Below are 16,007 nucleotides of genomic sequence, written 5' to 3'. Positions count from 1 at the left end.
AAAACATATTTCACCCTGTTTATTATTCATATTTTCCAGTAAATTCAGAGTATGTTGTAGGAATCTTACCTTGAAAGCTTCAAATATCTTCATAAAATCTCTGTAGCTTGGATCAGATGGATCAATATCTAACTGCTCTGGAATGTACCTGTAAAACAGAACCATCAATCACAAAACAAATATTCACTTTTCCAGCTAGAAAAATACTAGTCTGCAAATAGCAGAATAATTAAAATATCTTAGTTTTATACTTAAAATTAGGTTGCAGATATTTCACAAATTTGCAAGTTTACAGATAAAAAATATGCTTTCTTTAAAAGTAAAAAAGCTACTGACTCAACAACTACATCATCATTGGGCGTTTCTTCTTGGTGAGCTTTATTTTGCTCCTGTTTCTGTTGAAATCTTTGCTTGGCTCGCCTCTTCTTTTTCTTCTTCTTTCTCTTATTCTTGGACTAAATTAATGAATAGATATTAGTTTGAAGCAAAAAAAATCAAATCTACATTGTGCAAAAAGCAGAATACTATATCTAAAAATATCAAAAAACATGACATCTTTCAGATTTCCTCTTTAATTCCAACGTTCTGCTCTTCAACAAATACACCAAACCACCTTTACATCATATCAGCAAAATATTTTGACACAATCTTAATCTTAAAACAATGTACTTACTTCTTTCACTGTCTGTTGTTGTTCTATTCTAGGCGGTTCATCATCTTCATCTTCACCATAATCTTCATTGATGTAGTCTTCTGCTTCATATTCTTCTGAATAAAAAAAAAATAAGTAAGATGAAAAACATGAGCATCTTAACAGAATCAGAATTTTCAGGCTCTTGCATTCTGGGTCTTTGGTCTGTCAATCAAATGGTCATTGCCCGCAGTAAATACATATCCAAAATATCATTAGCAGATACAACTGTTGTATTTTGAGTTGTGTGTGGTATTTATAGTTAACTAACATAAATCAAAATCTACAATGTTTGTTGTTATTTGTTCACTCAGAGAAAATGAGGGAACCTATTTATAACAATCAAAACAAGTATATATTCTTGATGTGGAACAATGGGAAGGCACTTTTTTTTCTTTTTATGTACAGACACAGATGTGTCTGTACATATAGCCATCATCTGCGTCTGTCGTCGCCGTCGCCGTCGTCGCCGTGCACTTTTACCGATAACACGATAAGTGGAAAACTGTTTTTTCTTTTGGCTTGAAACTTACAGAACTGATGAATATTTGTAATACGCAGGTCAAGTTCGAAAATCAGCATGATCGGGTCACTTGTAGGGAATTTATGCTGTTTTTTCACTTTTTTCAGCATATATGCAGCACCGATAACACAATAAGTGGAAAACCATTTTTCCTTTTGGCTTGAAACTTACAGAACTGATGAATATCCATAATACGCAGGTCAAGTTCGAAAATCAGCATGATTGGGTCACTTATAGGGAATTTATGCTGTTTTTTCACTTTTTTCAGCATATATGCAGCACCGATAACACGATAAGTGGAAAACCATTTTACCTTTTGGCTTGAAACTTACAGAACTGATGAATATCCATAATACGCAGGTCAAGTTTGAAAATCAGCGTGATTGGGTCATTTTTAGTGAATTTGGGCTATTTTTTTTATCTTTTTTCAGCATATATGCAGCACCGATAACACCGATAACATCATAAATGGAAAACCATTTTACCTTTTGGCTTGAAACTGATGAATATTTATAATACGCAGGTAAAGTTCGAAAATCAGCATGATCGGGCCATTTTTAGGGAAGTTATGCTGTTTTTTCACTTCTTTCAACATATATGCAACGCTAATAACACAATATAAGAAAAACAGATAGGCCAATTGTCATTATACTCACAGGAGTAGTCAAACTAACTAAAACACAGGTTGAGTTCCAAAATCAGCATAATCGGGCCATTCTTTTAGAAGTTATGCTGTTTTTTCACATTTCCTCAGATTCAATTGTTAGGCATGTTAACAGTCTCATTATTGAACTAATAAGATACGTAAAAGTGTTTGTTTGACATTTCCTGCATTGTTAGTTGATTATGTAAAAATGATGGTAAACTTGTTATTGTGTATTATGTTATAAAGTGTCAAAAATGGAAATAAACAAATATCATTGCAGTTTGTCAGATTCAATCATCTACTATATTCATTATCTCAGAATGGAGGAAATTGGACATTTAACACTGTTCTGTTGATATTTTTCCCATCTCATCAATTTTCTTAGTTGATCATATACAAATGGTAGAAAACTGTTTATTTTGTTTTATGTTAAAAAAGTGTTTTAAAAATGGAAGTAAACCCATTGCAGAACAGTGCTGTCTTGTTTCAGCATATATGCAGCACCGATAACACGATAAGTGGAAAACCATTTTACCTTTTCCCTTGAAACTTACAAAACTGATGAATATTCATAATACGCAGGTCAAGTTCGAAAATCAGCATGATCGGGTCATTTTTAGGGAAGTTATGCTGTTTTTCACTTTTTTCACCATATATGCAACACTGATAACATGATAAGTGAAAAATCATTTTACCTTTTGGCTTGAAACTTGCAGAACTAATGAATATTCATGTTAGGCAGGTCAAGTTCGAAAACCAGCATGATCGGGTCATTTTTAGGGTAGTTATGCTGTTTTTTCACTTTTTTCAGCATATATGCAGCACCGATAACACGATAAGTGGAAAACCATTTTAACTTTTGGTTTCAAACTTACAGAACTGATGAATATTCATAATACGCAGGTCAAGTTTGAAAATCAGTATGATTGGGTCATTTTTAGGGAAGTAATGCTGTTTTTTCACTTTTTTCAGCATGTATGCAACACCTTTGTGGCAGTCTATAAAATTGTCCCTTGGGTGATCACTAATTAAATTAAGGTCTATAAAGTCACTTGCCTACTCATTAATTTTCAATTGGCCATTAAATGAGATTACATAAAACACTCCTTGAGATTTCCCTGTAAAGTCCCATAGGTTTAGCTCTCTTAACTGTGTCACAAAATTAGGATTTGGTGATAATTGTGCAGATAAATGGTGTTTAACATTGCAAATAAATTTACAACAAAAAGAATGTGTTATGCCAAAAATGCTATAGATGAATAACAGTGCTTTATTTTTCTCAAACTTGGTGGGGTTATTAATATCAAGTTAATACAGCTAGATTAAAAGTTTGAATAGCAGCTTTATTGGAATTTTTTATGTTTTATTTAAAATTTTTTTAAAATTATTTTTCAAACACTAGCATCTTCAAGATGTGATTTTATACTCCCATCCACCAGAAGTGCTGTGCATTTTCTGTATTTTTGTATGTAATTGTTATTTCTTCAGATTTAATTCTTAGGCATGTTAACAGTCTCATTATGGAACTAATAAGATATGTAAAAGTGTTGTTTTGACATTTTCTGCTTCTTAACAATATTGTTTGTTGATTATATAAAAATGACGGTAAACCTGTTATAATATTGTGCATTGTGTAATAAAGTATCATAAATGGAAAGGAACTCATCATTGCAGTTTGTCAGATTTAATCATTCACTATGTTCAGCATCTGCAAATGGAGCAAATTGGACATTGAAAATTGTTCTATTGATATTTTTCCTATGTCAACAATTTTCCTAGTTGAACATTTAAAAATGACAGTTTATTTATCATTTTGTTTTAAAAAAGGTGTTGAAAATGGAAAGAAAATCATTTCAGTACAGTTATCTCTTGTTTACATTTTGGCATTTTGAAAGTGTGACTCTGAACTTCCATGGCCTTGAAGACCTTCCCAAATCACAATTTCTGAATATTCATGATACTTTTATTTTTTCATTAAAAATTTGATGGTCATTATGCTGTTAAGTATTATATTTTATTGCATGAAAGTTGAAGAAACCCCTATTTTGGACACTGCTGCCAGGATAGCGATTAAGGGAAAACCATGTTACTTACGATACTGAAACTGAAACGATAAGACAGAAGTGCGCAGCTTGTGTTTGAAAACCAGTGTGATTGTTTTCTGTTTTGGAGGCAATGCAGGTTTATAGAGTGCTATACTGGCATTTTCAAGTTGTGACTTATCACTCCCATCTGCCAGGAGCCCTGTACTCTTACTTTGTAACATTTTCTGTATTTTGTTAAGTTACAAGAATGATTCTTAGGATTGACATACAGCCAAAAAAAAAATTAATAATATATATATATATTTTTTTTTTTTAAATGAGTTTAAGCAATTTTTTGTTTGTAATATTCACTGTACCTCATTCTGGCATTTCCAAAGTTTTACTCTTATCAGCCTGACACCTTAGGGACAAATTTCCAGACCCTATCACGCTAACTGTGGATCTATCTATTTCCATGGGAATTCTCGCTAAATTGCAATCAATGTAAGTGGCTTAGTTGTCTGTCACGCCTACTGAAACTGGCATGCCAGAATCCTAAGACTCTCAAACTGAAAGCAATTTAGTGAGAAACCCCTTGGAGTTGGATTGATCCTGTTAGATTGATCTAGGTATGGGAACTAAGTCTAATGCTTGATACACATTTTACTTTCATCCTAATCCAATGTTATGCAGAATAAGAATTTGATGTTGGCTATGCAGTTACAGTAAGCATAATTCATTAGTTCATCAGAATTGACAGTATCCTATTTCCTGCGTTTTTATTTTCTGTTTTTTTTGTCTGTACATTTGACAGCTTTGCTGCCTTGTTTATGCATACTGGTCCCCAACTTCTCAAGTTCTGGGATCTTGGATGTTATTGAAATTTGATTGGCTTCGTCTGATCTTAGCTTATAAAATTCAAAATAAGACTCAGCTGCAGGTTACAGGGTTATATATGAGAACAAGATTACTTTCAGCTGGAACAAAGCGCAGGGTAACTTGCTGTTGTTAAACTGTTTGACAGTCCCTTACCTTGCACTTGCTCCTCCTCTTCCATTTCCTCTGTGGTCACTCCTACCTGCTGTGCCCTCACATCTTTGAATGCTAACACCTTCTCCAGGGCTTGTGGCAATCTGATTTCTTTGGGCCTTTCCTCCTCCACCCGAGGTGGTGGCTGAAACAAACAGAATAATAATAACAACAATAATAATAATAATTATAATAATAATAATAATATGCATATCTGCAGGGGTGAGCCTGGTGAGGAATAAAATAAAGGGACACCCATGATGGTAAAATTAAAATATTTTGCATCTCCATTTGAATATTTCACAACTTTAGTGCTGGTTACATTTCTATTCACAATTTTAGAAATACCTTAAAAAATTTCTGTATCAATTAATTAATAATTTAAATTGAAAAATTTACTGTTAAAGTATTAATTATGGAAAATAGTTCTCATGTATTCTTAACTTAATGTATTAAGATACAGTATATTTCAATTTAACTATAATAATAGAATATAGTACATTATTATAATACTCAGCAAAATGTGATGCTGATAATTATGTAATATGATGAAACATCTTAGACACAGGAATTAATATTATAAAAAAACTATATAATAATCTATACCATTAAGGTGTACCTATAAATTTTTACATCATACCCTGAGTTCTTGTATCTGCTGAGTCGGTCTGGCAGGCTCTCCCATGAGCTGAGGAGGAGGTGGTGGCTGCGGTCTTTGTCCCTCTGGGCCCTCATCTCTCTCAAATCTTGGTGGAGGTCCGCCTACATTTGGTGGCATACCCGGGGGTGTCCCTTGGGGTACACCTTGCGGTAGGCCCTGAGGAGGGCCCTGCGGCATGCCAGGTGGCGGACCTTGCTGGAGACCTGGTGGAGGACCTTGTGGCATGCCCTGGGGTGGACCTTGGGACATTCCCTGGGGCGGGCCTTGTGGCATACTTTGAGGGGGTGCTGGTGGCATACCTTGTGGCGGGCCTTGAGGGGGTGGACCTTGCGGAATGCCCTGTGGAGGGCCTTGAAGGGGTGGACCTTGTGGCATGCCCTGTGGAGGGCCTTGAGGGGGTGGACCTTGGGGCATTCCCTGTGGAGGGCCTTGAGGGGGTGGACCTTGTGGCATGCCCTGTGGAGGACCTTGAGGGGGTGGACCTTGTGGCATGCCCTGTGGAGGACCTTGAGGGGGTGGACCTTGTGGCATGCCCTGTGGAGGGCCTTGAGGGTGTGGACCTTGCGGCATACCCTGTGGAGGGCCTTGAGGGGGTGGAACTTGTGGTATGGACTGTGGAGGGCCTTGAGGGGGTGGTGGGCCCTGCAGCTGACCAGGATGCCCACTGTGGGGAGTGGGCAGCAGTGGAGGTGGAGGTCCTGAAGTAAAATTACAAGTTATTTTTCTAAGTACAGACAAAAAGCCTTACATACTATGTATTTTCTTTACAACTGTCATTCCTTACTACCAGGAAAGAAAAGCATTCTTACAAATGTATCTATTTTCAATCTACCCAAAAGTGATGACAAATCGAATTCCCAATATTAAACATACAGTAAATACCTCTCATTGACATTTGTTGCTGCTGCTGCTGTTGTTGTTGCTGCTGCTGCTGTTGCAACTGCTGCTGCTGTTGCTGTTCTTCCATGATTCTTTGCTGCATCATCTTGGCCTGCTCCTCTCTCTGTCTTTCCATTAGTGCCATTTGCTGCTGCCTCATCAACTCGGCCTCCTTCTCCCTTCTCTGTTGTTCTGCTGCCATTAGTTGCTGTTGCAGTAACTGCTGCTGGAGCTGTTTCAAAGGAAATTCAATTCACAAACTGTTAGTCACACCAGCTTCAAATGTTATCATGAAATCCCAAATTTCAGGAACAGTTTCAATACAAATTTAAAAACAATTGGATTATATGACAAATATCCAAATCCTTTTTTGAAAAACTGAACAAAATTAATAATACATTCAGAATATGCTAGTCAGTGGTGAAAGTTACAATAAGACCCAAGTAATCCATCCATATGAAAAACTGACATAATATATCATGACTGGCATGAAAATTTTGTAGATATTCCTTGCAAAATATGAAACTGAAATCAAAGTTACCAATCAAGCCAAGCTTCATAATTCTGTGTATATTTAAATTTTATGTTGACGTTACCAACCATTTGTTGATTTTGCTGTTGAACAATCTGCTGCTGTTTCTCTGCCTCAAGCAGCTGCTGTTGCTGCAATGCCCGCTCCAACATTTCTTGTTCCTTTTTCTGTTCTTCCAACAAAGCCTTTTGCTGCATGCCCAGCATCTCTTTTTGTTTCTCTGCTTCCAATAACTGTTGTTGAAGTAATGCTTTCCCTTGCAACTCTTGTTCCATTGCTTGCTGTCTTTCCTTAAGATGCAATTTGTATAAATGAAGAGACATGCATTGCATATATTCTCCTGATATATCCAATACTTATGTGACACCTTCATTAAAAAACGAACAAAAAGGCAAAAAATGTGAAAAAAGTTTGATTCTCACCTGTTCTATTAGTGCCCGCTGCTGCTGAGCAAGCTGAATCAAACTGGGGTCCATTTGTGGTTTCTAAAAGAAATATTTGATAACTTTAATATTTCAACACACATTTTCAGAAATTATAATTTTTTTATAATCCTATTAAACACTTTTATTTGTTCCCTATATAACATTTTCAAAAATTGTATAACTTAGCTTATGAATAAAACATACCTTCTCAGCTGGACTTGCTCCCTGAGCACTCATGGGAACTGGTTGTGAAGATGCCTGCGATGCTGGGGGTGTTGCCCAGGGTGGTGTCACTGACCCAGGGTGGTCACTCACCTTGGCCACAGATGGTGGTGGGGCCGCTGACATAGTGGAAGGTAGGCTTGGCTTTACATCTGCAGCCTCCCAGGGTGCAGGGGCTGCACTGCCACCAGAGGACTGCACAGACATTGGAGCTGGCACAACAGGTTCCGGCATGGGCATAGGAGCCTGAGGAGGAGGAGGACCAGAAGCCAGGTCTTGTTGAAATACCTGTGGGGCAGGTTGTTGATGGAAAGGCTGCGGGGTGGGTTCTGGTTGAAATGCCTGAACATTGACCACACTGGCCTGTATGGGAGGTGGGGCCTGTTGCTGCTGCTGCTGCTGGTCAGGTCTCCCATCATGAGACATGACTGCAGGAAGAGGCACAGACACTGGGATTTCTGGTTGTCCCATCATCTTGGGCATTGCCATTTGGTCACCACCTCCCTGCATTGAGAATAATGATGGTGGCATGATGTCAACTGGTGCTTGCTGTGGTGGTGAAAACATGGGAGGCAATGTCTCAGACTGGGGAAGGTATGCAGAATGAGGCTGTTGCATCATCTAGGGGGAGAAAAAACAAAATTAGATTTGTTTAAGATCCATTTGTGACCATTTATTTTTAAAGCAAAAAGTTATATTACGCTATCTTGTTTTATTCACTAAGCTTACACTAGCATATAAAGACACTGCCAACTCCACTGTGAACAACAAAAAATATTCTGAACTTGCTTACAAAATTACAATTATTGGACTATATTTTTATTATTTGTCCTGGCAAAATGTATTTACAGAGTTATAGATCTTTTTTTATACTTCATAAATGCTTTTTTTCAAACTTGTTCTGAAGTATTTTATTTGCTTATTTATTAATTTTTCAATTATAAGGCAAATAACTTGCCTGCTCCTCTTGTAGTGAGGGAGGTTGTTCCGCTTCCATGGCCTTCTGCTATAATGTACAATAACTCAATGACTTATGACAATCAAATATAAATTTAAAAACTACAGTCATAGCACGTATATGGATCATTCAAGTATCTATATAATTGTTTACAAATTAAAGAATATACTCTTAGCCACAAACCGTGTGCACTAGATTATTTTTTTTTTTTTCGAAACAGTGTGAATGTATGATTGCACCATCTGACGGAAATTTATAATTAATTCAACTTTGTCCATATATTCCCACAAATAGACCATAACCACTATCACAATGAAGAAACTGTCAGGCTCATACTAACCTGGTAATGCTCATGTAATCTTTGGACCAGTGCCTCCTTCAAGCCTAAAATGAAACAACTTGCAAATTAATTATGTTGTGAACAAATCTCAATTAAAAATAAAAAAAGTGCATAGTATGCAAAGCAGGTCCATATCCACATGCAGAAAGGAGATGACCCTTGTTGGAAGGAGTTAATACTACTGTCCACTGACAATATAAAACAAAAAAAATTTGGAAAAATGGGATGTGACATGTACCTTATCAACCTTTGCCTGGCTAACTGAGACTCATAAGCCAGACAAAATCATCCAATGTCTTCACTACTTCTCTACTGAAATAATTTACATACAAAAACTGCTTTTCTCTACAGGCTTTTAAGTATTAGTTACAGGTGATAGCTGTTGACTGTCACGCACGTCCATACAAACACACACGCCTTGAGCTGACTGGGTCGCAGCTGATGCGCTGAACCCCCGTCAGATGTCATTATCAGTGGCAGTCTTTTATTGGATGATCCTGACTGGAAGCTGGCGGAGAGTAGGCCAAGGACAGAAGACGTAGTTGAAACGTAGTTAAGCAACGAAACTGATAATCGGTCACACGTGCTGAAATGCTAATAGTATTCCAATTAAAAGCATCTTTTATGAAAGCTAGTACTGTTCACATAGACTCATCACACTACTGAGACTCACCGGACACCGTCAAACCTTCGGCATGGAGCCTCTCTTTGAGGTCCACGACACGAAGTTTGCGTAGCTCTTCTACACTCGGAACGTTGTCCGCCATCTTGAAGCACCTGTATCCTTACCCCAGTCCCCAGACAATGACGGACTGGGCAAATTTCTTTAAAGTCTGCACAACATTTATCAAATTATGAATGTGAACTTTCATTGATTAAAATTTAAATACTGTATTTGGAAAAAAAGAAATAAACTGAAACTCTTATATTTTATTTATACTGCACCATGGGAAATTGTAATCCTTCAAATCAACATGGCGTCGAAGAAAGGGGTCAAAGTAATGAAAGTAGCAAAAAAGGTTGCTGAATCAGGTTCAAAATCTACATTTCTTAAGGCAACCATCCCTGCCGGTATGGCAACCCCAGCCCCTCCACTCGGTCCACAGCTTGGGGCGGTAAGATCCACAAGTTCTGAAAGCCGACAAGACCATGTTCTAAATCACAAAACAATTTCAATAAATAAATTCAATTGTGGATGAAGCACCGTCTTTAATAGTGAAATTAGTAGTAGTAGTATCATATTGGTGCAATGTTATCAGCACAAACCAGGTTGTTTTTCTGATCAATTATACGTTTTCAATATTTTGACTTGCAATTCGCCTCAGGAACGTGCTACAACTTATTACAACATAGCTGCATGTGTCATTTAATTTAATACTCATGTCGTGTCAAAGTAGGTATGATTGGTGATGAACAAGAGTGAAAAGCAGCAAATCTTGAGTTTGTTCAACAAAGATTTATTTCAAAACGTCATGTGTTAAAAAGAGGGGACGTGGCAAATGAGAATGATCTAGATGTTATGCCTTCTGTTTACATGTACATCAACATGCAAATAGCCATTTTCATACTGAAAAAGAAAAAAGAAAGTAAAATGACATCAATATTACACCTTCCAAGTCATAATATCTTTCAATTTTGTATTTTGAAGTACAAATAGTTAACTTGGTATCCCTTTTGAAAATAAATTAGTACAATGTTTTATTTTATTTGTCTAATATTGTAAAAATTCACATCAGAGATAACTGCATCTATTTGGCAACATGCATATATTGGCAGGGCACATGCAACATACTAAGAAGTAATGGAGGTCTGATTCCACTGTATTTTAGTTTTTGGCTTCTGTATGCGCTGTATCATGTTTATGTAAGGCAGTCTGGGGTAGCGCTAACACTCGCCAATTTAGCCAAATGCTAAAACTGACTTAAATTGGCTGAAGAAAAAGGGCTTGATTTGACATGTTTTAGCCAAATTATAACCATTTTGATAAGAAATTGACAAAAATGTGGTGATTTGGCTAAGTCAAAGAAATTGTTAGCGCTACCCCCAGGCAGTAGTGTATCTCAAAATTGAACAAAAAAAATATGAAACAAGTACTGCAGACTTCTTAATCAGACAAGTCAGCAGTATGTGAATTATAATTATTTATTGGGGTTTATAATGACTTGTAGACAATAAACAAATCTAATGATTTTTTTATTCTATAGAGAAACATCAACATAGCACAGTTTTGCAAGGACTTCAACCTTAGAACATCTAAGATGAAGGAAGGCACACCCTTACCATGTAGAGTATCAGTCAATGTAAGTAAATGTTTTTGCTTTAAGGTGGGCTTCCTGAGTTTTCCTGACAAATCAAATTTTCTTCAAAAATAATTTTTCACTTACTAGTACTCAAGAACCATTGCTTGAACAGTCCCCCACTTGAATATGATTTTATATACAGTTTCTAGTGAATGCTATGGTTCTTATTGACTGTTCAGTCACTTACAGCACCTTGTCTTTATGTACATTTCAGTAGGGAATATTGATGTCCAGTTTGAAGATTTTTAAAAACTTTTTAAAGGTCCAAAATGGGAGATATATAATTAGTTTGTTTGTAATAATAAAATAATGATTGAGAAATTTTAAAATGCAGATAGTGTATCTTGATGTAAAACTGATTAAATGCACCCAGGCATGCTGAAAACTATTCAGAATGGTCGGACATTTGGACCAGCAGCAATGAAAAATTTGCCGGACTGAATGGATTTTTGTCGGACCGAAAATCGCCCTATTCGTTTGAGACAGATACTACCAGTATTGATTGTCAGGGTAGCTTACTTTGTTTGTGATTGCGATAGGTTTGAAATTGAAGGGAAAAACGCTTTGGCTCTTATATAATTTTATTAGTGTTGTGTGTTGAATGATGACTGTAAATTCAAAATTGCGACTCTTAAAACCCTTGTCGGTCCTTTGGACCAACCAAGTCCAATTTTTTACTGGTCCAGACAAATTTTGCCGGTCATGACCGATCGGGCCGACAGTTTCAGCATGTCTGTGTCTGTTTCTTTTGTCTCTAAATGCTGTTGACAGTAACTATTTGTTGCATGTCATTGAAGAAGTTGTCAAGGCTCAGCCAAGTATACTGTCACACATTTCTTTTGTCTCTAAATGCTATGTTGACAGCTTTGTTTTTCTTGTAGATAAGTATTCTAGATTTAGCATTTTAAATATCAACAATTTTCTAAGTGTACTTCCTCACAGTAGATATTACCCTTTGCTAAAACGTGCCATAGCAAAGTTCAGACAACAATAATAATAATATGCCTGATTGTTACTCTTTGAAGGACTTTTAATTCCTCTACATATTGCAGGTCATACAAGGATTTTTCCTTTTTACTTTTCATTGGCGTATGTAGATCATTTTCCCTGGAATGTTGATATGGATATATCTCTTCAACCTATATTTTCAAAGCAATGATAATTTGTTTTATGAAAGGAAAAAATACAAGGGGAAACATTTGGTTTAAAAAAAAGGGACAGGTATGTTTGGGCACTTTTTGGCAAAGAGCCTTTATCAGCATCGTATTAAAAAATTCACCTTTATTAGCTCTATTAATTTTTTATACAGGCTGACAGAACATACAATTTGGTGATACATCATCCTCCGGTAACCTATTTCTTAAAGCAAGCGGCAGGAATAAAGAAAGGTGCCACAAGACCAGGTTAATATTACATGTGATCCATTGTAGCTAGCCAATCAAGTATTGTTTCGAAGAGGCATTTCAAAATAAAATTTTTACCGAGTCAGGTGGATCATACCTATTTCTCATTTGCAACTTACTAAAATGGAACCAAAAAAAGAAAAAAGTTTAATTTTAGTCATGTTTTTTATAACGTGGCCCTTTTCCCTAACAAAATATGGTAGTACAAGAGAACAAATTTATGTTTTGATAATTTTAGTTTTGTAATTATTATATTTCAGGTCAAGAAGTGGCTGGGAAAGTAACTCTGAAGCACATTTATGAAATTGCTAGATTAAAGAGTGAAGATCCAACATTTGAAGGAATACCTCTTAAAAAAGTATGCGAACGCATCTTGGGGGTAGCACACTCCATGGGAATTCAGATTGTCGAAACAGTTCAATTTAAAGAATATCAACGCTTTCTGAATCAAAGAAAAACAATAATAGAAGAGGAAGAAAAAGAACTAGAAGCAATAAAACAAGCAAAGTTATTAAGAGTATAGTACAGATGTGGAGTAATTTATCTTTCAAGTTGCACAGGATGTGTGCAGTCAGGAAAAAACAAAATTCTCTTGCTGTGTTATGATGTTAAAATAAAAACTTCAGTTGTTTACATTGTTATTTATTAAGCTCCTGAAAATAATGTGATGTCAACACATTGAGCTTCAAATGCATGACAAAGTAAAAACACAACATCATTTGCAAATACATCTGAAATGGGTTCTTAGTCCTGAATCCTTTTAAGGGTTTCCATGAGGAATTTAACCTTTTTCGTATTTTTTCATAAATAATTACACCCTAGTCTACATAAACAAATTCTGACTAAGGTGAAATTGCTTATGACGTCATTTCTTGGCAAAGTTGCCTATTGACAAATTGCCTCTGTGAATTCAATTCAGTTCAAATTAATGCTTGCTGATGGCTTTGCAGTGATATTATCTAATGATGTAGCCAATGTTACTGTGTCACCACCATAGAGCTGAAATACCCTTGATCATTCTTATCTATCACATACTCTGCTGTCAGGGCACTTCTTACAGCATTCCTCACAAACTCTGAACACAAGCACAGTTGGGTTTCAATCATGCTTATCCCTGTTAGTCATAATATAAGCTTCTGCATAATTTAAATCCCAACCTCTTCATAAATACTTGCCATATAATGATATTCCCCTTGGATGAAAAAAAGCAGAAGTTGACCTTTCACTTAGCTCTTTCAACACTGCAGAAAGTGTGAAACACATCAAAAATGTAGGTTTTAATGAGCTTTTTTTTAAACTTTGATTACACAGTTACTAAATATAACATAGAGCTAAAAAGGTCTACACAGAAAGGCTTTCAACCCTTGTTCCTTTCATTCTAAATGACATCACTTGTTCTCTTTTATCTCTTCATCTGTGTTAGAAATTGTACTCAAGCTCCTCATTACCACTGTGGAAGCAAGGCCAAGGAATGCTGCAAAATACAGAAAATAATATACCATGGCACCCATACCACCAATATGAGCGATTTTTGAATACCTGTTTTTTATTTATATATATTTTTTTAACATAGAGAAATGTGAATGATATAAAAGATGTACAACTCTACATATATCATAATAAAAAAAAAGTTCTTAACTGTTTTTATATGTGGTCATTAGAAAGTTCAGATAAATATAATGACAACCATATTCTTCATAAGGACATGTACTCACTTCCTGCCAGGCAATAACTTGTCACAAACCAAAGTATCTTCTTGTTGCCTTGATAATTTTTGGGATTTTTCTTGGCCACCCAAATAACATAGCCAGCCATACCTCCCATTGTTAGAACACTAGTGATAATGCAAGATGTGCATGGGGTCCTTTTCCCTGTAGTTTCGAATCCCATTGTCAATTTGTGACACCTTTTCAATGTTGTGGAATACCAAACTGTTTTCATGCAATGAACAAAATGTCAAAAACTACAATGGTTGTTTCCTGCATAATTTTTTGTAAATGTTTTTAAAGCAATTATCAAAAAGGTCTTTTGATCTATTGTTTCCTGCATAAATGCTGTACTTGGTAGAACAAAATCAATCTTTGACAGATAATGGTTGATCTTCTTTTTTAGTTGGCAGCTTATGCATCTTTAGATTCCAGTTCGAATTAAAACTTCTTCCAGTTGACTCTAACAGCAATTCTACTGCTAATGCATAATATACTGTAAAAGAAGGAATAATATAAATTTTCTCCACAGATATGAATTACAATGACTGTACAAAAATTCAAATATAAAACTTTAAAATTCTCAGGCACTGAAAGATGACCGAACTAACTTGAGTGAAATTAGAATATATTTAATATAAAATAACTTTGCCTTACTCATTCCTATTAAAACTTCCCAACACCGTTTGGGAACGGTATTAATCACATGAGGGTTCTTTTTCCAGTATCTTGGGCGATATAATAACACAGCTGAAATGGACACACCCAAAGTGGCTGCAACCAGAGGATTTTGTTGAAATACTGTTGGGGTTATTTCAGGTGTGGGGTTCACGTCCAATGTCACTGTGCTCTCACCTCCTGGGGATACAGTTTCATTTTTTGGTTCAAGTTTGTGTAAGCTGTCTTTTAATTCTTTTTGAGAGGATTCTAATTTTTTGTCTTCTTCTTGCTGCTTTGGAGATTTCTGTTCACTGGTGTGCTGACTTTCAGTACTAGTCACAGCTTGTACCGGTACATTCTGAACCTGCTGTGAGCTTTCACCTTGACCCATGCCAGATCTGGAAACATATTAATTTTGTGAAAATAAGAATTCAATGTTGAAATACTATATAGTGAAAACTCTTGTAAACCTTTCGAATGCTACCCGATACTATAAGAACTTCTGAAACTTCAGGTTTCTATGGCATTATTTAGGGTGTGAAATTCAAGTGGGGCAACTTTTAACTCACTTTCGAAAGTGATGTCTGAAAAACATAAGAGACCGTCATGGTGAACTTGAATAACCATTGACGGGATAGGTTAAATTTTAAACAGTTCATTCACACTTCGGCGTATGTGGCTATCTGTGTGTTAAATTCAAGTCTAACTGTGGGCCCTTTACGTTGTTCCTTCCGTTTTCAGTGATTTATATCATATTTAATAGCATTTAAATATTGTCATCTGCTAATCTAGAGCTTGACATTTTGATATATGTCGAACATTTTAACGTTTTATTTCTCAGTGTCTTAATGTTACCTGGTTATTTGGTCATTGGTATACGCATGGTCAAGGTGAGCTCTAAGGTGGCTTAAGCGTTTATGGAGAAAATGTTTTACACATGATTTAAATTGATAAATTTCAGTATTTGACTATAACTTAATTGGTTGCAGTCAATGTTTTTAAGGGAAC

General features: G+C 36.0%; 3 protein-coding genes across 7 annotated transcripts in view; 1 reads left to right on the top strand and 2 right to left on the bottom strand.

Annotated features, from left to right (window-relative positions):
* LOC106155481 (uncharacterized) overlaps positions 1-9,737 on the bottom strand; it is a 14,978-nt gene extending 5,241 nt beyond the window's left edge. The window contains exons 1-12 of one of the 3 annotated variants that reach the window (XM_087003359.1): positions 9,604-9,737; positions 8,931-8,974; positions 8,591-8,638; positions 7,615-8,253; positions 7,408-7,470; positions 7,054-7,275; positions 6,457-6,685; positions 5,554-6,272; positions 4,917-5,058; positions 674-768; positions 337-455; positions 70-148 (exon numbers count right to left, since the gene is read on the bottom strand). In XM_087003359.1, the coding sequence (XP_086859485.1) occupies positions 70-148; positions 337-455; positions 674-768; positions 4,917-5,058; positions 5,554-6,272; positions 6,457-6,685; positions 7,054-7,275; positions 7,408-7,470; positions 7,615-8,253; positions 8,591-8,638; positions 8,931-8,974; positions 9,604-9,697 (2,493 nt within the window). In that variant the 5' untranslated portion in view covers positions 9,698-9,737. The remainder of the gene's footprint in view (positions 1-69; positions 149-336; positions 456-673; positions 769-4,916; positions 5,059-5,553; positions 6,273-6,456; positions 6,686-7,053; positions 7,276-7,407; positions 7,471-7,614; positions 8,254-8,590; positions 8,639-8,930; positions 8,975-9,603) is intronic. The other 2 variants (XM_087003360.1, XM_087003361.1) reach the window with 2 other exon arrangements.
* LOC106155483 (large ribosomal subunit protein uL11m-like) lies at positions 9,634-13,266 on the top strand. Of its 2 annotated transcripts, none has more exons than XM_013530361.2 (4): positions 9,634-9,761; positions 11,135-11,230; positions 12,540-12,633; positions 12,894-13,266. In XM_013530361.2, the coding sequence occupies exons 1-4, from the start codon at positions 9,735-9,737 to the stop codon at positions 13,154-13,156; spliced, it is 480 nt and encodes a 159-aa protein (XP_013385815.2). In that variant the 5' UTR covers positions 9,634-9,734; the 3' UTR covers positions 13,157-13,266. The 2 variants fall into 2 exon arrangements, with proteins under 2 accessions (XP_013385815.2, XP_013385814.2); XM_013530360.2 differs by lacking the exon at positions 9,634-9,761 and adding an exon at positions 9,781-10,045.
* On the bottom strand, positions 13,260-16,003 carry LOC106160657 (uncharacterized). Of its 2 annotated transcripts, none has more exons than XM_087003365.1 (4): positions 15,855-16,003; positions 14,997-15,397; positions 14,349-14,835; positions 13,260-14,107 (listed from the first exon to the last, which is right to left on the bottom strand). In XM_087003365.1, exons 2-3 carry the CDS (start codon positions 15,388-15,390, stop codon positions 14,708-14,710), a joined length of 522 nt encoding a protein of 173 aa, XP_086859491.1. In that variant the 5' UTR covers positions 15,391-15,397; positions 15,855-16,003; the 3' UTR covers positions 13,260-14,107; positions 14,349-14,707. The 2 variants fall into 2 exon arrangements, with proteins under 2 accessions (XP_086859491.1, XP_086859490.1); XM_087003364.1 differs by lacking the exon at positions 15,855-16,003 and adding an exon at positions 15,569-15,677.
* Positions 16,004-16,007: the final 4 nt, after the last annotated feature.

This window comes from Lingula anatina, chromosome 2 (assembly GCF_051362555.1).
Source record: "Lingula anatina isolate TDL-2025a chromosome 2, LinAna3.0, whole genome shotgun sequence".
NCBI classification, from domain to species: domain Eukaryota; kingdom Metazoa; phylum Brachiopoda; class Lingulata; order Lingulida; family Lingulidae; genus Lingula; species Lingula anatina.
The sequence above is the reverse complement of the archived record's forward strand: the minus strand, read 5'-3'. Positions and strand labels throughout refer to the sequence as shown.

Excerpts from the sequence above, each read along its gene's own strand:
- LOC106155483 (XM_013530360.2), top strand. The coding sequence starts at position 9,905 with ATGGCGTCGAAGAAAGGGGTCAAAGTAATGAAAGTAGCAAAAAAGGTT. Across the intron at positions 10,046-11,134 it reads TCGGTCCACAGCTTGGGGCG|AGAAACATCAACATAGCACA; the intron begins GTAAGATCCACA and ends TTTATTCTATAG. Across the intron at positions 11,231-12,539 it reads CATGTAGAGTATCAGTCAAT|GCTGACAGAACATACAATTT; the intron begins GTAAGTAAATGT and ends TTTTTTATACAG.
- LOC106160657 (XM_087003364.1), bottom strand. The coding sequence starts at position 15,594 with ATGTTTTTCAGACATCACTTTCGAAA. Across the intron at positions 15,398-15,568 it reads TTCAGACATCACTTTCGAAA|ATCTGGCATGGGTCAAGGTG; the intron begins GTGAGTTAAAAG and ends ATATGTTTCCAG. Across the intron at positions 14,836-14,996 it reads GGAAGTTTTAATAGGAATGA|TATATTATGCATTAGCAGTA; the intron begins GTAAGGCAAAGT and ends CTTCTTTTACAG.